This window comes from Paroedura picta, chromosome 14 (genome assembly GCF_049243985.1).
Source record: "Paroedura picta isolate Pp20150507F chromosome 14, Ppicta_v3.0, whole genome shotgun sequence".
NCBI lineage: Eukaryota > Metazoa > Chordata > Lepidosauria > Squamata > Gekkonidae > Paroedura > Paroedura picta.
Genome location: NC_135382.1, coordinates 24,421,096 through 24,444,954, shown reverse-complemented (window position 1 = coordinate 24,444,954; position 23,859 = coordinate 24,421,096). Strand labels below are relative to the sequence as shown.

General features: G+C 43.7%; 2 protein-coding genes across 6 annotated transcripts in view; both read right to left on the bottom strand.

The window, feature by feature from the left end:
* The window catches only part of MBTPS1 (membrane bound transcription factor peptidase, site 1), a 32,054-nt gene extending 19,603 nt beyond the window's left edge, over positions 1–12,451 (bottom strand). The window contains exons 1-10 of the mRNA XM_077310594.1: positions 12,271–12,451; positions 9,794–10,305; positions 8,044–8,301; positions 6,953–7,156; positions 6,518–6,628; positions 5,826–5,935; positions 4,761–4,877; positions 4,089–4,156; positions 3,482–3,584; positions 2,384–2,535 (exon numbers count right to left, since the gene is read on the bottom strand). Coding sequence (XP_077166709.1) covers positions 2,384–2,535; positions 3,482–3,584; positions 4,089–4,156; positions 4,761–4,877; positions 5,826–5,935; positions 6,518–6,628; positions 6,953–7,156; positions 8,044–8,301; positions 9,794–9,980 — 1,310 coding nt within the window. The 5' untranslated portion in view covers positions 9,981–10,305; positions 12,271–12,451. The remainder of the gene's footprint in view (positions 1–2,383; positions 2,536–3,481; positions 3,585–4,088; positions 4,157–4,760; positions 4,878–5,825; positions 5,936–6,517; positions 6,629–6,952; positions 7,157–8,043; positions 8,302–9,793; positions 10,306–12,270) is intronic.
* Positions 12,452–14,536: 2,085 nt separating this feature from the next.
* On the bottom strand, positions 14,537–23,826 carry HSDL1 (hydroxysteroid dehydrogenase like 1). 5 transcript variants are annotated; one of them, XM_077310601.1, is made up of 8 exons: positions 23,604–23,811; positions 22,929–23,053; positions 22,730–22,819; positions 21,345–21,435; positions 19,322–19,554; positions 18,379–18,824; positions 16,292–16,519; positions 14,537–15,578 (listed from the first exon to the last, which is right to left on the bottom strand). In XM_077310601.1, the coding sequence occupies exons 5-8, from the start codon at positions 19,539–19,541 to the stop codon at positions 15,477–15,479; spliced, it is 996 nt and encodes a 331-aa protein (XP_077166716.1). In that variant the 5' UTR covers positions 19,542–19,554; positions 21,345–21,435; positions 22,730–22,819; positions 22,929–23,053; positions 23,604–23,811; the 3' UTR covers positions 14,537–15,476. The 5 variants fall into 5 exon arrangements, with proteins under 5 accessions (XP_077166716.1, XP_077166717.1, XP_077166718.1 ...); XM_077310602.1 differs by lacking the exon at positions 21,345–21,435 and having other exon boundaries at positions 23,677–23,826; XM_077310603.1 differs by having other exon boundaries at positions 22,730–23,053.
* Positions 23,827–23,859: the final 33 nt, after the last annotated feature.

Here is a 23,859-nt window from a genome sequence, read left to right as displayed (position 1 = left end):
CTCTCGCACAACTGGTACGGAAGTTTGGGCTGGGTTGCCACCAATATGCAGATGACACCCAGCTCTTCCTCCTGATGGATGGCCGCCCTGACTCTCCCCCAGAAGCATTAGCCAGCTGCCTGGAAGCAGTGACGAGATGGCTCAAGCAGAGTCGTCTGAAGCTCAATCCTTCAAAGACGGAGGTCCTGTGGCTGGGTAGGAAGGGGCCATGTGAGGAAGCGCGCCTGCCTACCCTGGATGGCGTGCAGCTCTCTACGGCTCACTCCGCCAGGAACCTAGGCGTGATTCTGGACGCCTCCCTCACAATGGAGGCCCAGATCACAAAGGTAGCGCGGCTGGCATTTTACCATCTCCGCCAAGCCAAACTACTAGCGCCCTACCTGGCCCCGGAACATCTAGCCACAGTGATCCATGCGACGGTCACCTCTAGACTGGACTTTTGTAACTCGCTCTACGCAGGCCTGCCCTCAGCCCTGACCCGGAAACTACAACTGGTTCAAAATGCAGCAGCCAGGATCCTCACAGCAACACCGTGGAGGTCTCATATCCGGCCTATTCTCCACCAGCTGCAATGGTTACCAGTTGAATTCCGGATCAGACTAAAGGTTCTGGTTATTACCTTCAAGGCCATACGCGGTCAGGGCCCAGTGTACCTGAGGGACCGCCTCCCCGCCTATGCCCCCAAAAGAGCTCTGCGCTCTACTACCACCAACCAGCTAAGGATCCCTGGCCCTAAAGAAATCCGTCTGGTCTCGACCAGGGCCAGAGCATTCTCTGTTCTGGCCCCTACCTGGTGGAACGAGCTCCCAGAAGAGATCAGGGCCCTGACGGAGCTTAAACAGTTCCGCAGGGCCTGCAAAAAGGAGCTCCTCCACCAGGCATTTGGCTGAGACCAGACGTAATCAACAGCGACCAAGGGCCCCTGCTCCCCCCCCACCCCCCCCTCAGAATTCAATAAATAAACCACCCCCCTCAGAATCCCATCAATAAGCCCTGGACCTGTTTGTAGTACTATATTGTTATACCATTATATTGTGCTGTTATTTTGGTTACAATTATTAGTTATCAGTTATACATGTTACAGACTGTTTTATGTATTGTTCTCTGTTATGATGTAAACCGCCCTGAGCCTCCGGGGAGGGCGGTATATAAGTATGATAAATAAATAAATAAATAAATAAATAAATAAATAAATAAATAAATAAATAAATAAATAAATAAATAAATAAATAAATAAATAAATAAATAAATACTTAATGTGTTCAAACCTGCCCCTGAAATGTTCAAACAGGGAGATATTTTGTCCTCTCTCATCAGAGCCTCTCTCTAAAACTAGAGCTTCATATAGGGCAGGGGAGGCCAAACAGTGGCTCTCCAGATGTCCTTGTGCTGGTAGGGGCTCATGATAACTGTAGCCCATGGACATCTGGAGAGCTACAGTTTGGCCACCCTTGCTATAGGTCAGTAAGATTCCTTGTTGGCTAGTCTGAATTACAACACAGAATTACAACAGTGAAAGAGAAACAGTATCAGACAGCATGAAATAGTAAAAATAATGGTCATGGAGGTGAACATTTCAAAAACTAGTGTCATCTTCATGCAACAATGAAAGGCAATTAATGACTCAAATCCTATTAATTCAGTTGTTAAATAAACAAGAGCCCATTAAGCCAATTAAACTTTTTATACTTGGGTATTGGGAGGGGGATAGCAAGGTTACTGCATGTGAATCTTGGTGCTGATGCCTTGACCCCTACTGGACGAGATACTGCCAGTTCAAATGTCATCTCAGCAGCAGACTCTTCTGTCTTCCCCTGTGCATTACGGGCTTGCAGCTGCCCTGCATTACAGAGTTGTTCTAAGAATTATGGTGACTGTGTATTGAATGCTCAATGAAGCATTTATACTCTTGGCAAACTCAACTTCCCTTGACCTCTGGAACTGCTTACCTCAGTTATAGGCAAGTTGGCCCCAAGACTGTGGTTAAGGTGCTGTTAAATCACAGCTGCCTTAGGGTGACTCCAAAAGACAGGGGTGGCCAAACTGTGACTCCCCAGATGTCCATGGACTACAATTCTCATGAGCTCCTGCCAGCAAATGCTGATGGGAATTGTAGTCCATGGATATCTATAGAGCCACAGTTTGGCCACCCCTGCCATAAGGCTTCCATGGTAGGAGACAGAGATGGCCAGCCATTGCCTGCCTCTGGGTAACAACCCTGGTATCCCTTGATGATCTCTCATCAAAATTCTAGTTAAGCTGACTCTGCTTAGCTTCTGAGTTATGGGGAGATTTGGCTATCCTGGGTCATCCAAATTAAGGTGCCCTGAGACTAACCACTCATAGATCATTAATAAAAAACAGTGTAAATTGAGCAACCTACCTTACTAGCAGAGTGACAGCACCTGCCACGACTGGGGAGGCCACACTGGTCCCAGAGAGGGAGCGGCACCCACCTTTCATACCAGACCCTCTCACACCAGAGCCATAGGTGACGATATCAGGCTTGACTCGACCGTAACCTCCGGGCAACTCCTTGCGAGGGAAACAGAAGGAAATGCAACATGGGTGGCTATGCTGGCATTGCAGCCTCCTGCAAGACGAGAACTCCTTGACCTTTAAAACCATGCAGCCGTTGCTACAGCTTTGCTGCTTCAGTGGCTGAAACCTCCTAGTAATCTTAAAGCCCACAACTATAGGCCAGGAGCTCTATCAGTCTGCCACCCTAAAATAGTAGGGTGATGCGTGCTCATCTTGGCATTGGAGGATGAAAATCATCACAACACATCAATTCATTACTGCTGGTATATCAGCATCACTGGTAAAATTCATTCAAGCACAATGACTAATGATTGGGGGAGGGGGGTGTTGTTACAATGCAGACAGATAGACTATGAGATGACAAAAGACCAGCACCATATTTATTTCCTTTCTTCATTTATATCCTGTGTTTCTCCCCACAGGGACCCAAAGCAAATTTACACTGTTCACTCCTCCACATTTCATCCTCACAACCAACCTGTGGGGTGTGTAAAATGTCAAGTGTCGTCAAGTCTCAGCTGATTTAGGGTGACTTAGCAGGCAAGACCTTCAGAGATAGTTTGCCACTGCTGGCCCCTGCTCAGCAACCCTGGAATTCTTTGGTGGTCTCCCATCCAAATGCTTCTACTCAAGAAGACAACTAAGGCTCCCCCCCCCTCCAAGTTTTAAGTTTTGTGTAAAACATTTATGGGGAGATTTCCTTACATTCAGCGTCACCTTCCTATATAGTAGGTAGTGTGATAATTACAACAGCTTGTCTTGTTTCCTTAAAAAATCTGTTGTTTAGCTGATGTAGCCCTGTGAAGCTTAACTCACCACTGAACAACCCTGAGCAGCACATAATCTGCATAAGCCTGTAATACTAGATTTTTGTTTGGAGTGAAGAAAATGCACTTTAAAGAAGAAGGAGAAGGGGAGGAGATTTTGTAAAGATGCTAACCCAAGTGGTCATTCCCCTGGATGAAAACCGTGCTATATTGTCTTCAAAGTCAATGCCGCCAACCCCAATTACATCCATTTGGTCAGCAGGGTTGTTGAGAGTTCTGAAACAAGAGAACATACCCAGGGAGAGAGTCCAGATTAATGGTTACTTCGAAAACAACAGTCTTGTAAAGTAAGCTTAAAAAAAAAAAGAGAGAGAGAGAGAGAGAGAGAGAGAGAGAGAGAGAAGAAGAGGCTTTTCCCCTTGCAAAAAAGAACTGCAGAAATTCTATGCACAATTTCCTGGAAAAAAGACCTGATGAAAACAATGAAAGGGATTTAGCTTTGGAACAAAGAGCAACCTTACCAAGGTCATTCTAAAAGCAAAAGACAAAACAACGTTTATGTCATTTCAGAATTGTATTGTTAAGGGATATTTTATGGGGTTTTATTATTATTGTTTTTTTTTAAATATTGTTGTGAGTTGCCCCAAGTTGACTTGTCGGGAGGAGCGGGATAGAAATCAAATAATGAGGGGAGGGGAGGGGAGGGGAGGGGAGAGGTCTGTTTTCTGCGAGCTACTGCAAAAGGATGCAGTCCTTCGCCAACACAGTCAGAATGCTTACCCATATAGCGGGCCATCGTTTCCAATAGCAGAGACCATGATAACGTTGTTTGCTGTCAACTCCCAAACCTATAAAATTGAAAAATGGCCAGTTTTGAAAGACCATACGTTACAGTTGTAAGCACAGAAAAGGGTTTTTTTAAGGCCCTTCAAACCATTGCCACAGTTGCAGAACATCTGCTCAGAAGAAATCCTTCCTAGCCTAGAGATTAATCTATTCAGGACTCTTGCTGAGCAGTCACTGCAGGAAATGCCAAGTTAGGCTTTCATGTTGTCTGACTCTATATTAGCACTGCTTATTCTCCTGTACCAGCCCCCCCCATAAAAGGCCTAAACAATCCATAAAGAAAACTAGTAAATTGGGGAGCAGGGATATGCCAGTTTTCTGAGTGACCTGGGGGGGAAGAAGACCAGGAGCACATTTGATAATGCAAGCCCTAGCACCATTCTGAAATACTGCCCAAACCCAGCTAAAAGTTCACTCAATGGTCTGATTCTACAAAAAAGATCTATTAAATAAAATGCTGCTATTCTGCCAAGGCAAAAGGATCACATACTTAACACTAGGACTTCCAAGAAAGAGGATAAAAGTCAGAAAAGTTCTTGGAGGGGGGAGTTCAGAAATAAAAATACTACTGCCAAAAAGGATTTTATTATCCTTCTTCATACAAACCTTGTCAACAAAGGGATGATCCATGAAGTCTGGGCCCCCAATACTGAGATTTAAGACATCTATCTTCTTCAAGATGGCATAATTAAAGGCATCCAGAAACCAAGACGTATACGAAACCTAATTGAAAAGGGAACGTGTTTAATCACTAAGGAAAGTTAAAGATACATTTTTTTGAAATTGTTTGAAATGCCATAACATTCTGCAAGACCAACAGGGCTACCCACTTGAATCCACCCTCTGCAAGACCAGTTTTTGCTAGATATTGAAAAAGGAAGGTAACTCCAAATAAAGAGGAGTGCATAAAAAAAAAGTAAGTGTATAGAGTTGGATAAACTCCTGTGTTGCAGGGTAAACAGTTAACTAAGTTAGCTAAGTAGAATTCTGTCTAGCCTGGTGAAATCAAGTTAATAATTTCAGAAGATTCATTTCCATAGTTGGAGATGAATTTGTACAGCTTTATATTCACTAAATAAAAAGTTTATTAGAAAAAGACGTAAAAAATAAAACCCTGCATCCACTCTATTTTCTTTTTAAATGTAAAGCATAAGTTTTCCTACTTCATGCTATACAGTTTTTAAAATAAAACTGTAGCAAACTGAAAATAGCTTATTTACTTCAACTCTGCCCCTGCTTCCAAGTAATACAGGTGGTACCTCCAGCATGATTTTATCCTCGTAACAACCCTACAAATTCAGTTAAGCTGACTTATAATCCTGAGTGCCATATAACCCTATCAGCTTTGTGTCCAGAGTAAGACCTAGAATCCAGATCTCTCTAAAACTAGTCAGGTACTCAACATACCTGCTTTAATTCAATAAACTGAACATTGCAAAATGGAAATGTAGATCCTCTCTCCCTCTCTCTCACTCTCTCTCGTCAAGGCTGCTTACACTAATGTAAATAATATACTTGAAATACGCCGATGAACTCCAAAACTGTTGCCCAGAGAAAATGCAAAATACAAGCTTGAACACACAAAGCACAATCTCGTGCACAGTTACTCCAAACTAAGTCCAGTGGGCTTCATTGGGACGAACTCTGCACAGTCAACGCTTCAAAATTTACCTGGTTATTAGTGAAAACTCGAAATATGTGGAGCTCTGAGTCTGGTGCAAACCCTTGGCATTCTCTCATGCTAGCTATCACACCTGCCACAAAAGTCCCATGGCCCAGGCCTGTCAAATAGAAACGTCAAGTGAAATATGACTCAAAACATTTTGCAGTCACTGTCAGTTATTCAATACTCTTAACAATAACCTGGGCGCACTAACACCCTTCCGATGAGGATTCAAACTGTTCCAAGAAACCGTGATAGGCATGTCCCTCCAAAAAATAATAATAGTGAGTGCATAAATTAAATTACTAAATAAATTAAATCATCCCCATTGATGAAAAGAAGCCAGAAGGCAAAACATAATGAAATTGATTTCTACCATTCTGAAGCAGAACTGAACTCTTGGGTAGCTTGGTTTCTCTCTCTCTTTTCCTCTCTCCCTCCTTCTCGTAATCAAGTGCATAGGCCCGAGTTAGGAGGTGACGTAAACCGAGAAATTAATTTCACTACAACATCAGATTAGAGCATCTGGACCTGACCACACTCATTGAGCCGAGGGTGTACCCTCAAGGGCTCTCAAGACCAAACAGGATTAGACTGCCTGCTGGGAAGGATCCAACATTCCAGTCTCGCCACAAACTTCTACAACTGCGGCTTGGGACATTTGCCAAGCTTTATTTCAAGAACAAACAGTCAAATTCACCATCGTCCAAGGTTCTCTCGTTCGTCCAGTTGGTCCTCTCTTTTACGTTCTTGAAGTGCGGGTGTTTCTCGCTCAGCCCAGTGTCAAATACAGCTACTCGTACTCCAGCTCCTATTTGTTAAGACAGGGAGTTATGAAGGTGAAATCTTTTAAGGATCTTTTAAAGGCTTGGGTGTGTATTCAGCTGGGCATGCACAGTTCCTCACAAACAGCAACGTGCAAAAAGCTTATTTGATTTATTTTATTGTACAGCATGTCCCCCCTCTGTTCTGGCCTCCCACTGCTGCCCGACAAAACTACTATCCACAGGCTAGCCATCCTTGAAACACATACGGTGGGAAAACTCCTTCTGCTAAACTGGGCAGCGATCCAATCAGCTATACACTTCCCTTCCTTATGGATACCATTTATAGCTTTCAGCAAGACAAGAAATACCTGTATAGCCCATTTGCCAGAGCACATCGGCCTGAAGCGTCTGAGCAACTTGTCGGGGTATAGCTCTCAGCAAACGCCTGCTCGAGTGCCTGCCAGTTGCGTGCCAAAATCCAGAGCCCAGGGACAAACTTGCTCTTCTGAGAGGACGAGAAGACTGCCATTTTTGGGTCCATCGAGTTTCATTGCAGGGAAACGCTGGATCAGCTGTACATTTTGAGAGTGGTGGATTTATTTTTTAAGATTGAAGAGCCCTTAGATACATCCTACACATCAAAGCCACTTTCCAACATTGTCACCTGACTGACATCCAGTGATACCACTGTGACCCATGGAGAAACACTCCCCTCCCACACACACACACACACACACACACACACACACACACACACAGAGCTAAAAATGGTGCACAACCCAGCAGAGCCTCCCATGCTTCCTGCCAGGGCCTTTGCCTTGGCGCTGAGTGTGCTGCTGCTGGGACAAGTCCATTGGAACTAGAGGCAGGGGGAAGACCAAGGGGCAGGGCTCCTACCCCCCACCCAGGTCTGCAGAGCTGGGAGCCAGCAGAGGTCCAACTGGGAACACTCCCAAGAAACCTCTGACTCCCTGGGACAAGGGAAAGAGGGCTGGTCTAGGGCCAGCCAATCACCTAGCACTGGCTACAGCAAGCCTGGCCATGCCAGTTGGCAGGGGTAGGCTCAGGAAAAGCTTAAACAGGTTAACTGAGCTGAAGGCCGCCCCCTGTCCTAGCCACTGGGGGGTGGGTAGATGTCAAGCCAGTGGAGGAGAAAGGGATGGCCCTAGCCAACATGCTCCCAGGGTATGTCTGAGGATGTTACGGTCAGGAGATGGGGACAGGAAGGGCATTGTGGTGGAGCTCATTAGAAGCAGGCACCTGTATAGGCTGAGGACAAGCAGAGGATTGAGCTCTGGTGTAGTAAGAGCTGCAGTCCTGGGGTTATGTGAAGGAACAAGGTGACACAACCCCTTTCCCTCCCCAGTTCTGCAGCCCCGGGAGCCCAACACTGATACTCAGCAAGACAGCTAAGGGTAGGCCACCTGTCCTGGATATGGGGAGCCTCACATATACTTGCTTTCAGTGTACTTCAGTGAGCGAAACACTTTTCTTTGGGGGGTAACTCGCTTGATATTGGGATGGTCTTCCAGTGTCCGCACGCCATCTTTCTGTCTCTCGTTGATCTGGATCACCTCAAAATCACTCGGGTAGTCGCTGGCTGGGTTGTTCCGAGGCACAATCTTCCAATTCGCAATGTTGCTGTTCTTCAGCGCCCAGGAAATAAATTTGTTTCTTGCCTGGGCTGAGAAGTAGCCATTGAATGCCACAATGTATTCTGGAAAGAAAGGACCACGCATTAAGAAAGGGCACTAGAAATGGAAACGGCCAGTGCAATCTCAGAGAGAACGATGGATAATGACCGACTCTAGGGAGACCTGAAAGATATTATCCCTAGACAAATGCATTAACCAAGCATTAACAACATGACGCAAGCATAACAATAACTGTGGCTTAGGGATTTAAATCTCAAAGTAAGCTCAGGAGAATCTCTGGAGACAATTTTAACCTAGGATGGTCATAGTGCTGAACCCGAGTCGAGAGAATGGAGGAAATGCGCAGCAAAGCACAAAACAGTCTGTTCCCTGGTTCATGGTATATCTTAAGATCTGAGAAAAACAAGACAACTCAAGCTTTGAAGGATTATATACATTCTTAAATTGCATATTCCATATATATGCTTTTTATCGCTCTCTGATCCCATTGTTTTGGAAACCATCCTACCCATTGGAAAAGCAAGCCATCTGGGAGACAAATAAACATAATCCGCTTGCTACTTTTGGGCACTACAAAGGCCTTCTTCAAACCCCACTCTCCTGCCACCAGAAGGGGCAGCTGTCAGGGCAGCTGCCCCTTCTGGTAGGGCAGCTGCCAGGGGCCTTCTGGCTGGGCCCACTTCTACTGACTCCCTTCTCAAGCAGTTCCTCTGATGCCTGCAGTCACACTCTGTCACAGCCTGCTTGAGTGCTTTGCCGCTTCTGTTCCCAGTTCCATATGCTGTCCAGCACTGCTAGAGAGCATGTATATTGTACACAAAGAATTAGCATTCCTGGAGGCCATGGCAGTGACACTCTCAGTTGCTCCCACTACTAGCTCCATTGGGAAACAGTGTACAGGCACTACAGGCAGTGATTACTACAGTGGCAGGAGCACCTGCAAGTGGGCAGAATGATGTCCAGTCAAGGGAAGCATGTTGGTGGACGGGCAAGAAGAGGGCCCTGGTGATGGACATGAGGGGGGCTGGATACTGTCTGCTCAAGGCTCTCTAAAATCTGGAACTGGCTATGGACTGATAATCTGATTTAGTATAAGGCAGCTTTATGCGTACAGATTATTGTGTTTTGAGATAGCCCAGGCGCAGCCTGCAGATGATTTAACTACAACCGTTATTCTATGTATTCCAAGGAATTCTGGGAACTCCTCAGAAATTTATAATTAATATAGGAATATGAGCTACCCTGAGATGCGAGTACACATATCCATGGTGAAGTCCAATGGACCTCAATTGCAACCCATACAAATATATCATGCACAGTGGAATATGCCCCAGAATTCTTTGCAACACAGAGGGATTCTATGGCAGATGCTCAGAGATCCCATGGAAAACAACACAGAAAGGTTCCACTGTAATGGCTTGTAGGGTGGGATCTAGACACAGTCAACTTATCTTAAACTTTTTTTAAAAAACAGAACAGAAGACACTTTCCAAGCATTACTAGCCCAACATTGCACATTTCATTTATTATTATAACTTTTAAAAGCATTTTTACCATGTTCCACCACCGTTGATGAAAATTCTACTTTCAGTATATGATGAGAGCATTCTGGACACTGGGGGCTCTCATGAGAAGAATTCCCCAGCCTGGTCCCCAAGTGGTGTCTGCCACAGAGTAAGATCGCAGTCAGGAACAACCAGATGTTCGTAAGCCTCATGGTCAACAAAGAATATGGTTTCATTCCAAAAATTCCATGAATTCAATTCAGCCGTTGCTTTGCCATGAATCAGTTCTCTTTTCTTTTTGGTTTCAGGAAACGGTGCCTTTCTATGTGCTGCTCAACTGGACAGTCTTAAAGTTTTGTCCAAGATAAGTAAAAGTCTTGCCTTCATGGTCTTTTCAGGTAAAGCCTAGCAAGGCTCATTTCTTTCTACGTTTTTTCTCCATTTTTTGATTGAAAGGTCCTGTCATTCAGGAACCAGCAGCTGAGTCTCATGCTCCATTCTGGGTAGAAATGATAAGGCACAAGCTACTAAGATCTGTCCCCAGAAAATAAGTAATTCAACCTGTGGGAACAAACATACAACAATTACTTAAATCAAACAATTTCTAGAACTGCACACTGCTTTTATTTACCCATGTGGGACTTCCATAGAAGTCACTGAACTTAGCTGTAGTTAAATGTTGCACAGGAGTAAATGGAATTTAAACTTTAGCTGCTGCAAACACACACACACACCTGAATAAATGTTTTGAAATAACAGTAACACTTGCACAGCACATTCAAGCCTAGATACATTACAGTGTGGTAGACTATCGGAGACATTTCAAACCCGCATTCTGTCACAGAAGCTTATTGGGTGACCCTGGGTCAGTTGCAGTCTCAGTCTATCCTGCTTCACAGCATTGTTGTGAGGACAGAATGGTGAGGTAAATGACATAAGACACTTTGGATCCTCATTGAAAAGAAATATGGAGCATAAACGAAGTACGTTCTTTTTTTGCCGTTATAAACTGGTTATTCAGCGGAGTGTTTTCCTTCAGTATATGCACTGACATTTTTTATTATTAAAATGTTTATGCCCCCTTTTCACCATCAGGATCCACAAGGTGGCAAACTTGTGGGTGTTGAAATGTCCGGTTGAAACATTAAAATATGAAATCCAATTAAAAGCATGTAAACAAACACTACAAGGAGAGCCAAAAACTATTAGATAGGGTTATGCCAGCCAAAATGAAAATGACTTCATCTGCTAGCAAAAGATATCGATGAAGGGAGACCAACAAATCTCCCTGAGGCAGAAGGTCCAAAGTTTTGATGCCACAACAGAGAAGGCCCTTTCTTGGGCAAGCAGGACTTCTAAGGAGGACTGCAGAGAATGGATATATTCATATGGGAGAAGGTGGTCCTTAATGTATGCTGGACTAAGGTCATACAGGGCTTTAAAGGACAATAGCAACACCTAGAATTGAGTTCAGATGCAAACTGGGAGCCAGTGTAGCTGGAACAAAAGTGACATTGTCCCTATTTCCCACTCCATTCAGCACTCTGTATCAAATGTAGTTTCCAGACAGTCTTCAAGGGCAGCCCACCATAGAGCACACTGCAACAATCTAATCTAGATATTAACAAGGCATGCAACACAGTAGCGGATCTTTTATACCCTGGGAGGGCCCAGCTGGCTCTGCAGCTGAAAGGCTCTCCTGGCTACTTCTTTATCCTATAGGAGGCCCAGGTCAGACGCTTTTATCGGGAGTGCAAACCCACCCAGAGCAGGGGCTAAACTCTGTTTCCTGGGTCCAACCACTTCCCTGCACCAGTAGCACCACCACTAGGTCGTGGTCAAGTTTCATCTTGTTAGCCCTCATCCATTCCAAAACCGCTTTCAGGAACCTGTTCAGCGATCCTGGGATTTGCTACTCAGCCCATTTCTCTAAAATGCCTCTCCCAGTGGCTTTACTTAGATGATGAAAACCACATGGGGAGGAGGGGGGATGGGAATTTCCCTCAAACCCTCAACCACCAGAACCTTCAGAAAAGCTCCTTAAAACCCACAACAACCCGAACCCTTGAAATCTTTAAGAAGACTCAATGATCCAACACACATTTATTCCGGGGCAACCAGCCACGTTGTCTACTCACACAACACCCCTTCGAGGTGGGTTCAGCTGGGAGTGACTGGCCCGAGGCCACCCAGCCAGCTTCGTGGTTGAATGATCTGAACCCCGGCGTTTCCACGACTGCTCCAGCCCCTCACTAGCTCTCCTACGGGAGTCCATCCCCCCCGCGCGCTGAAAACTAGCTCACCAGGGAGAAGACAAACCTCCCCCCCGCCTCGAGAGGCTAGCTTTCTACAAGGAGGGAGGTCGTTCTCCCCGTCCCCCCGCAACCCCCGAAGACTGTTTTTGACAGGAGAGCATCCAGTCACGCGATTGCAGGGCAGCCCGAGGGGAACCGGCCCAAGCGTCAGGAACGAGGCCTGGAAAGCGGGGTAAGGGGCCCTTTCCCTGCTCGGCTCGCGTCGACCCACCCGCGGCTGTTGAAATGTCCGGTCTCCGCCACAGAGCCTCGAGTTGCCCCTGGGCGCCGACTCCGCCTTAGGCGAGCGCGAGCTCCGTCTTGCGGCCCCAGACCCGCGGCCAGCAGCTGGCCTGGGTGCCCGAGGAGAAGCCGCTTTCCATGAACAACAGCAACGGCGAGGCGGAAGCATTCTGGGACTTGTAGTCTTTTCCTTCGCTTCTCCCGGAGACGGCGTTACGGATTAGAACTACATCTCCCAGGGAGGAGGTGGGAAATCCCAGCGTACTGTGGGCCAAATGGATGGAGGCCGCGTTAGCTTTCATCGCGGGGGCCGGACGCAGAAAGAACGTGTGCCGCAAAGCATCGTGGGACGCGTAGTTTTCTATTTACAGAGGCAGATCCTGTGTAGCATCTTTAAGATCAGCAAGTTTTATTGAAGGTTACTCATGACAATGAAATGGAAGCTACTGATATATGTAATCTGGTGATTTTCATTTCACTACCTGAAGGGTACATGCACAGGAAAGCTCACACCTTCAATACAATTTTGTTGTTCTAAAAGGTGCAATTGGACTCAAATTTTGTTCTAATTACATTATCTTAAACCTAAAGACATCATGGAGTGTGTAACCTATCTATGGTCGCCATTATAACCAAAACAGGAGACTGGAATGGATATATCTTTGAGCTTGACAGGCTTTGTTTTATTAACAATGCTACACTTAGCGGGAACAAACCCTTTTAAGTAAGTCCTTTGAAGTAAATGTTTCTAAGGGTATATACTCTCTACTTAGCATACTGCTTAGAAGGGCATTATAAAGGGCTGTGATGTGACCTTTGGGATGGTCTGGGACTCAAAATATCTAAATCAATGTAACTAGAATGGCAAACCACCTCGTATTGAGTCTGCCAAGAAAACGCTAGAGCGCGTCACCCCAAGGGTCAGACATGACTCAGTGCTTACAGAGGATACCTTTACCTTACATTTCACCAATATTAGAAATACTTAGATTTTTTTTCAAACTACAGATAGTCATTACCTAATTAATTGTGAATCCCCAAACATTGTTAATTCGGTTTTAGTGGACCATTTAGCCAACTATAACCCCGCAAAGGACATTACGATAATCCATTCCCAACAAACTCATGATCCTTGACCCTTGAGAAGTACAACTGGCCTCAACCAGGGCCAAGGCCTTTTCAGACCTGGCCACAACCTGATGTAATGAACTCCCAGAAGATCTGTAGGCCTGGTGAGAGCTGGTTCAGTTTCTGAGGGCCTGTAAGACGGAGCTCTTCCACCAAGCACTTGGTTGGGGGCAATGAACATCATGACTTGAATTAAAACATTGATGAGCTCCTTCTATATGGCTGTATGCCCCTGAAACCGGAAATTAAAGGCAATGATGTCTGATGGCAGATCACCTGGTATATTTGTTTTTAGGATTTTCAAGCTTTAATGTTTTAACTATTTATGGATGAAGTTTTATATAGTCGTGATTTTAAAATTATGTAAGCTGCCCCGAGCCAGCTTGCTGGAAGGGGTAGGGTATAAATTCCAATATGATATAAAATAAAAAAATTTCCAGTAAAAAGGCTTACAATTACAGCATATAAACTGAACATAGGATGTTTGCTAACACTTAAAAAACCATAATGCCTTAAAAAGGAAGATCTAGTTAGTCTTGCATTCATAAGAAACTAAACCTAGTCCCATTTAGTTATTAGGGGCCTCTTGTGGCGCAGAGTGGTAAGGCAGCAGACATGCAGTCTGAAAGCTCTGCCCGTGAGGCTGGGAGTTCAATCCCAAGCAGCCGGCTCAAGGTTGACTCAGCCTTCCATCCTTCTGAGGTCGGTGAAATGAGTACCCAGCTTGCTGGGGGGTAAACGGTAATGACTGGGGAAGACACTGGCAAACCACCCCGTATTGAGTCTGCCATGAAAACGCTGGAGGGCATCACCCCAAGGGTCAGACATGACCCAGTGCTTGCAAAGGGGATACCTTTACCTTTTACCATTTAGTTATTAGTCATCAATTACACTTTTGTACATTACTTTGCAGCCTTTATAGAAAGGAGCTTCAAGCCTCTCTTCACCCTGTGGTGGGTTTGAACCCATAACGACTGATTAGCTTTTCTAGTAAAGAACGATCAATTATAATACTGTATATTTGGACTTATGATGCTGTTTACTAATTTGCTACTAATTAACTTTCTCCTTATATCTGTACTCTTATGATCCCTGTTCCATTGTTTGAGGAAGTGTGCCTGCACATGAAAGCTCACATCTTGAATAAATTGTTCTTAAAAGTTTCAGGCAAGTATGTCTCAGTTTTTGTATGTGAAATATGAGAAGGTATGACTATTACTCTGTATATGAGAATCACAAACACCAGGTTTTTTTGCACACTCAATGGGACAGTTCAATATTTCAGCACTTACAAGGGGCTGCATACAAACCACAAATCAACAGGCACATCAAAGGTGACTAACAGAATATTTCTAGACAGATAGGAATCCTAACCTGATACAAAAAGGAATTCTTTTCATCTGAAGCCTTGCAGCTCTGTTTGCCTGACATTACAACACACACAGCTAGGTCACACAAACAGACCACTCAAGCAATTCACTAAAAAGGAAATTTCACCATATAAACTAAAAACACATTCCTTCCCACTTTCAAAAACATGACTTCAGATATTTTTGTAAGACATCCACTGTCAGAGTTAAAACATGAGAATCTGGACAGAGAAATGGGGGACAATAATGAATAAATCTAATATGCCACATTCAAATGGTTGGACAGAATTTTGGTACTGAACAATTTCTTCACAGCACAACTTTCCACGGCCTGCAATTCCCACAGAGAGTCCCTGAAGCAGCATCTGCAGTTTCCTTGATTCACCTTCCTAAGTATTCCTTCACTTCTGACCCACACTGGGGCAAGGACCAGTTAATATTTAATGGAAACTGAGGTCCTTTACATTGTCGAATGAAAACTGGCTATCTGATCTAAACAGGTGTCTTCTCCCTTTGCCAGTTCAATTTCAGCAGGTCCTAAAAACAAGACTAAAAGCAGGACTGGCAATCTTTTGAAGCCTACATGACGGATATCATTTCTTCAGCAGGTGAGTGAGAATCCCACTCAGCAACTTGGGTCTGGGATCAATAGTCAAGAGGAGGCTTCTAGACATTGTTGTTCCTCAGGGCTACATTCTTAATATGGTCCTTGTGAAGAGGCTTCTAGGCGTAAGGTGTTGTTCATTCGGTATGCTCCCCAGGCCCACAACCATTCTGGTATGTATTGTCCCAAGAGAAACTGTAACACAAGGGAGGAAAAGGCAATTTAGAATTAAGAACTCGCTTCCCACACAGAATCACCCACTTCTTCCTTCCACCCTCTGCCCCAACATCATACGTGACTTAATTATTTCTGCAGAGAACACTGCAGAACTGAACTGGGGGTGGGGAAGGGAATAGGCTGGATTTATGCAAAGGGCGGGGACGGATGCTCATCTTCTGACAATGCAGTTCTTAAACAACAAATATACCACCAAGAGTTGGGGGATCCTGGCTACTGCCCTCATGGATTTGAAGGTGGCTTTTGATACCATACCTCATGCTAGCTTGTGGCACAAGGTAAAACTAACATCAATTGACAAGGGACTGTTGGCTTTGATTGAAATTCTGTATTCTAGTCCCACAAAAGTCCAGTATGAGTTATATGGACTACTTTCCAACGTAATTTCCCTACACCAGGGAGGACATCACAGGTATATGCTGTCTCTGCCCAGGACTCTTATTCTCCATCCATTGACTAAGATCCTACCCTACTTTTTTGCTGATAATTAAATTCTCTTCTCAAGAACATCAGGACGTTTCTGATAGAGGTTTTTGCCCACAAGGGCTAAAATAGAGCTCTCAAAAAGATCCTGACTTGCTTGTGATTCTCGGTTTCGCAGCACAATGATAATTCTAGGACAAGTCAAGAGGAAAAAACACAATTCAAAACGAATGAATTAACAATATCACCAGAATTGTATGTAGCCAGTAGCCGGTGGTCCTTCTGGAGATCCCAAGGGTGGTCACAGCATGATGTGCGTATTCTTCAGCAGAAGGCACTAAGAAACTTTTTTTGCTGAGATCCCTGCTGAATTTCATCATCTTGGTGGAAATGAAGAATGGAATTAAGCTCTGGACAAAGATGCCCTGAGGAGCATACTCATAATGAAGCGCTCTGCTGAAATGGTCCAGGTAAGCCTACCAGGGATAAAAACAGGCAGTTAGGATTCTCTGGTTTTTACACAGAAGAACTGGTTTTTATACCCTGCTTTTCACTACCCAAAGGAGTCGCAAAGTGGAATACATACATCTCTCCCTTCCTCTCCCCACAACAGATGGGGTGGAACAGGAAGCTCTAAGAGAACAGCTGTAAGAACAGCTGTAAAAACAGTGACTGCCCAAGGTCAGCCCGCAAGCTTTCTGTGAAGAATTGAGGAATCAAGCCCAATTCTTCATCTCAGAGCCCACCATTCCTAACCACTATGCCAAGCTAACTCTTTCAGGATGGTAGCTAGGGAAGGGTCTGCAGGTGTATCCTCTCACCCCACTGCAGTTTCTCTCATCAACCACAGTCAAGGTTTTAGCTTCCATTTGGAGACCTTGTTATTTTAAGTAGGTGATTAAAAAAAAAAAAAAGTAATGGAAGGTTCTCCTCCAGAGTGACAAAGGTCCAATTTCTCCCAGCTGACCCCACTCCCCCATCCCTGAACAATCATCATGCCCCCTCCTACATGGTAGATTTTTCAAGATAACTCACCCCGAGGAAAATCCCCCTGAGCACAGGAAGGTGCTAGAAGGGATAAGTCCATTTTGAACTTAGAAGAACCTATTTCTTAGAGGTTGTCCTGACTTGAGTGGCCCAAGCTAGCTCAATCTTGACAGATTTTGGAAACTAAGAAGGGTCAGCCTTGATTAGTAATTAGATAGGAAACTACCCAGAAAGTCCAGGCTTGCTACACAGAGGCAGGCAAACCACCTCGGTTCATCTCTTGCCTTGAAAACCTTATGAGTCGCCATAACATAGCTGTGACCTTGCCAATGCTTTCCACCACGTCCATTGCAGTCCTGATGCCATTCATATACACTGGAATACACTCTGCAGTTTGAACTTGGTAACAGGGTTATACCAGTGTCTGATAAATACGAGGAAACCACTGGACTCTCCATGCATTTCTTTTCAGCCCCATTCAGCAGCAGGCTTTAGCTCTGCTTTTACATGGGCTGCATGCAAAGCCCTGACCTGTACAGTCTAGGCTTGCCTGATCTCTGATCTGAAAAGCTAAGCATGGTCCGCTCTGGAGGGTGGGAACCACCATGAAAGTCCAAGATTGCTACGCAGAAGCAGGCAATGGTAAATCACCTCTGAGCATCTCAGGCCTTGAAAACCCTCTGGGCTTGCCATAAGTCAGCTGTGATTGACAACACTTTTCATCACCAAGCGCAAAGCACCAATCCTGGCCTCTAAAACTGCTGTCTCTCAACCAAGAAATACAGCTTCTAAGATGCTTTCAAGTTTATTGGCCTCTTTGGCTTGCAATACATGATGGGGATGGAGCTCAGGCCTTAGTTTGGCCGATGACATGACACACCATCCTTTTAGTTCTAGGTGTTTTGTCCTGCTGGCAGCTGCATGCTGTTACTTTTGGAACTCCAATAAAGGTCTCATTAGAGCTCCTTGGTGGCTTCCTTACAGAGAAGAGGTGGGAGAGGTTAAAAAAATCAGGCCCTGGTATATCAGTTTCAGCACTTAACTAGGATCTGCAATTCCCAGGTTCATAATCCCACTTCTGTCAAGGAAGCGTGTTGTCCAGCCTTAGATCAGTCACATGTTGTCAGCCTCACTTACCTCCCAGGGTTGTTGTGAGGAGTTTATGTAAGCTGGTTGGGTCTAAATTAAGTATATCATCATCCTCTAAAAGCCTTTGCGCTATACTATTATACTAGCTCAATACAGCATTTACCCTGAGGCAAATCTCCATGGACACCAGACACCTACTTGCCCTTTAGGAAGATAGTTTTGAAAAAAAAATCCTCTACCCTTATAGGTTGAAATTCACCTTGGAGGCAGAATATGCTGTCATCAGAGGGGTCGGCTGGCAGCAAGACATTGAGGAAACGTTCACGATCGCCCCCTTCTTTCTCTGTACCATCCCTGGCAAGATCATGTGGACCATCATATTGGCTGCCCCGATATTGACGGTGATGAGCTCCCAAATTTTATCCAAGGTCAGATTGGTGAAATAGTCTGGGTGAGTGTAGAACACACCAACGTTGTTCACCAGGATACCAATCTCTTTGTCCATCAAGGCTTTCTTAATGACAGGGTAAATCTCACTGCCTTTGCTGAAGTCCACCACAATGATATCTGTCTTCACCTTGTAGGTATCTGCTATCTCTCTGGCAAGGGCCTCTAGCTTTTCCTGGTTTCGGCTGATTAAGACAATGTTAACCTTGCGGCTTGCCAGTTCTTTAGCATAGTACCGACCGATACCTGAGGTACCACCTGCAACAGAGCAGAACAGTGAAACCCTGGCACTCCAATCCTATCTTTATTTTGTTATAAGTCACTCCTACTGTTGTCAGCATAATCTAATTTCAAGTAAATGGCTTAGGAGGACAGATTGGGGCACCATTCAGACAGGCGACAAAACTGTACTTTCTTGTTTCTATAATTCCTAATTTCTGGGTGCGGCTTCCACCCAACCACTTTCCCACTTTGCAATCAGCTTTCCTAGTCTCTGTACCAGTGATTTTTGCTGCCGAATTCTCTCCCAGCTAAAATAACAGATTGCTTGCTTTGGAAGAACTCCAATGTTTTCCAAACTTTTGAGAAAAGAACTTCTTAGCGGCTGGAATATTTGGAAACATTCCATGGCATCCGACCAGTTCAGTCAACGATTGGGATGGATCATGAGCTACAGTCGATTATTATTTTAAAAACTATTGTATTTCAGGAAGGAGAAATGTGAATAAATCCTATCATTTTGAAATACCTCTTACCTGTGACAACAGCCCATTTTCCATACAGTTTGACTAGATCAGGCCTCCTAACCAACCTAGGAATGAAATGCAACCTGATCAGGGTGTAAGTATCATTCACAAAGGTGAAGCCCATCTTGACTATATAAAGGGCTCCAATTAAAGCCAATGTTTCTATGTAACAATTGCAGGACCGTCCAATCTCTCTGAAGAGGAGGGAGAAGCTATCGACAGCAGCCATAGCAACCAGATGTCTGAGGGAGAAAAAAAAACACAAGAGGTATTGTGGGGATGAAAAGAATACACTGTAAGAGGTCTGCTGATACTGCCCTTTATGGTACAGAGATAAGAGCATAGGGAGATCACTGTTTCTACAGGAAGATGGAAAAGGGTATTTCATTTTTAAAAGTCTGTTCATGAATTATGCAAGCATTCTCTCTTGTGACAAGGATTATGACAAAATGCGATGGTCCGTTACATCAGAATTTGAGAAGAGTGAGTGATAAGGATGCTGATGCCACTTTTATTATGGCTGAATTTCTGTCTTGTTTTTAAATTCAGACTGATGTATCTTGACTATCTATGCTTATCTTGCCAATCTGCTTTATGCCAATAAAGGTATTGTGTGGGTGTGTGAATTAGAATTGACATAGAATTCAGCCATAGCTGATGCAAATCCGTTGACTGCCACAATAGTTTTATAGTTCAACAGTGGAATCTGAAATTCCAGCGCTCATGGAATAGTCTTAGCAGAAAATTATGTTAACTGATAATGTCCTTTGCAGAAATTGAAACAAGTGCCCCAGTTGCAGTTCAGCCTGGTATTTCTATAGACATTTTTAAAAGGGGGGAAGATGGGGACCTGATTGATATCTGAGCTGAGCTTCTGTTCCCCTGATACCTCATAATAATATACCATAGCATAATAATACACCAGCTCTACTTCTGTCTGCTAAAACAACATCAGGAGCCAATTTTGGTACAGATGGTCAATATTGAAAATTAGAATTAAAAAAAAAGAAAATTAGAATAATAGCTGAAGAAAATACCAAAACAGTCATAACATAATGCCAAAATATAAAGCAACATTCCTGAAGTGTTTAAAACCACATAAGCAACAGGTTTGCATTACTAAGTTAAAGTGAATGTGAATCAGAAGAACTATGGGTTGAAACCAGAGGTATTATAAAAGAAGAGTGTGCAAAGACTATTCCGGTAGCCTAAAAAGAAAAGCTTCGAGAGATGACTGATATAAAAGAAGCAGAAATAAAAGGTGATAGAAACAGAATCAAAAGTCTCAGTGCAGCATTGACTCACAAGTAGAGACAAAGGGAACTATCATAACAAGTGTAAAGAAACAGAACAGAATAACAAGAACAGATTAAGAAAAAAGAAAGAACAAGAGATTTGTTTCATCATGCTTGGGATTACTGAAAGATAAACATGGAAATATATTAACTGAACCAGACAAAATAAAGAAAAGATGGAAACAATACCCTAAAAAACTGTACAAAAGAAATGTAGGAATGACAGATTCCTTCCAAGAAGTTTTTTTTAAGAACCTAAAGTGTTAGAAAGTGCACTGAGAGCAATTGGGAGAGACAAATAATCAGGAGTAGATGGGCTGTCAATAGAGCTATTCCAAACCACAGAAACTGTGTCCATCAAAATCTTAACAAGATTGTGCCCATAAATATGGAGTACAAAACAATGGCCCACATACTGGAAACATCCAATTTACATCCCAATTCCAAAAAAGGAGATGTTAAAGACTGCAGCAATCCATCACATTAATTTCACATGCAATTAAAGTGATGCTCAAAATCTTACAACAAAGACTGGCCATATATGGAACAAGAAAAGCCAGATGTTCAAGCTGGATTCAGAAAAGGAAGAGGCACTAGATTTCATATTCCAGAATTACATTGGCTACTCAAGAATTTCAAAAGAAAATTAGTTTGTGTTTCACAGATTACAGCAAATCTTTGGGTTTGCCACAGCATTTGATTGCTTATCAAAACAAATTGTACTCCAAACAAGATACCACTGTCAAGAAGATAAAATTTATCCTTGTCTGACATGTTCGCCAACTAGAAACCATTCTGTTATTCCATATTCTTTCTTATCTCTTCAATCTGTTTGAACACATCATAAAAAAGCTGGATTAGTTAGATGAAGGTTGAAAATAGTGAAAACAGTGAAAACAATGAAAGCAGTGAAGATGATGGTTAAAGGTTCACACATACTTCTATCTTGCCCATTTTATAGCAGTATAATTCTCCCCTGGCTATCACATTATACTAAACATTCATCTCTATCCTCACATAATAGTAACACCTTAGTAAGAATTCTGTTAAGGGATAAAGTTCCAACCACCTGCCATACAGTAGCAAAATTTCCTTATGTCCTCACTAGAATAAGACTAGCAAAAGTGTCTGAAGGATAGCAAAATACAGATAAATATTACTTGATTTTGATTATTGGAGTGAGCAATTTGATCTATTTCTGCAGTTCTTATTTTATCTATTTCTCCATATCTTTTATGGTAAATATCTTATTAATTGATGGGTTTTTTAAATTCATATGTAATAATCTTGTGTCCAACTGCGATATTTTAACCATACCATTTTTTTCTTGTTTGCTAAATAACTTTACTGCTCTTAGTCCTTATATAAATATTATTTATATGAGTCAAATGACTGAATAAACCAAACTTGCTTACAACTGTAAGGTTGATTATGAAGAAATGGAAATTGTTCAACATTTTGTATTCCTTGGCTCCATCAACCAAAAGTGAGACTGTAATCAAGAAGTATAAGGATGTATCACTAGTGACCAAGATCAAGTTAATTCATGCTATAGTATTCTCCATTACTATGTATGGGTATGAAAGTTAGACAATGAAGAAAGCTGACAAGAAGAAAGCAGATTCTTTGAAGAAGAATGTATGGATACTATGTACCACCAAAGGGACAAATAAGTGCTTTCTAGATCTACTCAAGCCTGAGCTCTCCCAAGAAACTTAAATGGCTAAACTGAGGTTATTGTCCTTTGGTCACATCATAAGAAGCTAAGGATCACTGTAAAAGACAATAATGCTAGCAAAAGTTGAAGGCAGCCAGAAAAGAGGAATACCCATGAAATAGATTGATTCAATAAAAGAAACTACAGCCCTCAATTTGCAAGACCAGGGAATGGCTGCTAACAGGGTGTTTTGGAGAATGTTAATTTACAGAATTGTTATAAATCAGAAGCCACTTGATCGCACTTCAGTCTCTATAAGCGTGACTCTTTGGCGTGTCTAGGATTTGACAAACTGAAATAATTAGCAAGACTCAGTAAGTAATGCTATGGGATCAAAAGAGAAGCTATTATCCAAAGCATGGCATTTCTCCTTTCTGTGCCCCCACTTAAAAATGATATACTCACCAATGCTTTTCTTTCCAAAGCAAACCAGCAGCCACACGTGTTCTGTCTCAGCTCCCTTTCCAGGTGCTCTTCTTTTATGCAGGCAGTCTTCTGCATAAAATATCAATAAAGAACACTTTACAATGGTCTGAGATTGTCATTGGTTAAACCCAGGAAGGAAGCTTTATCTTTCCCCGCCCATCTCTGCAGCTGACTCAACCTCCAGCTCTGAGGAAAATCTTGGAAGTAGATTTTTGTTTTCCAAACGGGAGGTAGTCACGCAAACTGATCCGTCAAGATACAGAGAACTACAATCCAGATTTTTGGTAGTCGTGAATGCGCTCCCTTAAAAAAAAAAAGAAATAAAATATTATAGATGCAAGTATACAACTGGAACAAGGCAGGAGCAACAGCCAGTATTTTGCCTCAAATCATTCTTCGACCAAAACGTTCAGGGGTAGTCAACCTGTGGCCCTCCAGATGTCCATGGACTACAATTCCCATGAACCCCTGCCAGCTTTTGCTGGCAGGGGCTCATGGGAATTGCAGTCCATGAACATCTGGAGGATCACAGGTTGACTACCCCCAAGTGCTTTTATATTAATGTTAAAGCACAGCTCCTGAAGGGACTTGTTAGGAAGCCAAGCGCGGAATGCGAGGCAGTCACCCTTCAGTGCAATCCGAGCTGCTTTTCAGGGTTTCACATGAAAGCCTGAGGAGCCCCACATGCAGGCCGTTCAGGTGACTGCAGACCCGCAGCCTAAGGCGTGCCATGTGTGCACCCGCGTTCAATAACAATGCAACAGAAGCAAGACGACTAACAGAAGCAAGGAACTAACAGCGCCACACACTCCCCTCCAAACAGAGACCCTCCAATACGGCCCACATTTGTCACCTCCAGCAGTCCCTATCAAAGCCGCCGCTCTATCTTTCGACGACTCTACGGCGCAGCCTCTCACGGATTTCACCTTAGAAAGCAGCGGCGGGAACCCCGGTTTACACACCGGAAGTGCTAACAAAGACTGGCGGCTATATCTCTTCGGGCGGTCACGCCCCCCAACCGGCTTCAGGCTACTTCCTCTCGCCTTCCCGAGTGGGGTATGCGCACGCGCCGAGAAGCCGAACTCTTCCCTGGCCATTGGCGGACGCGA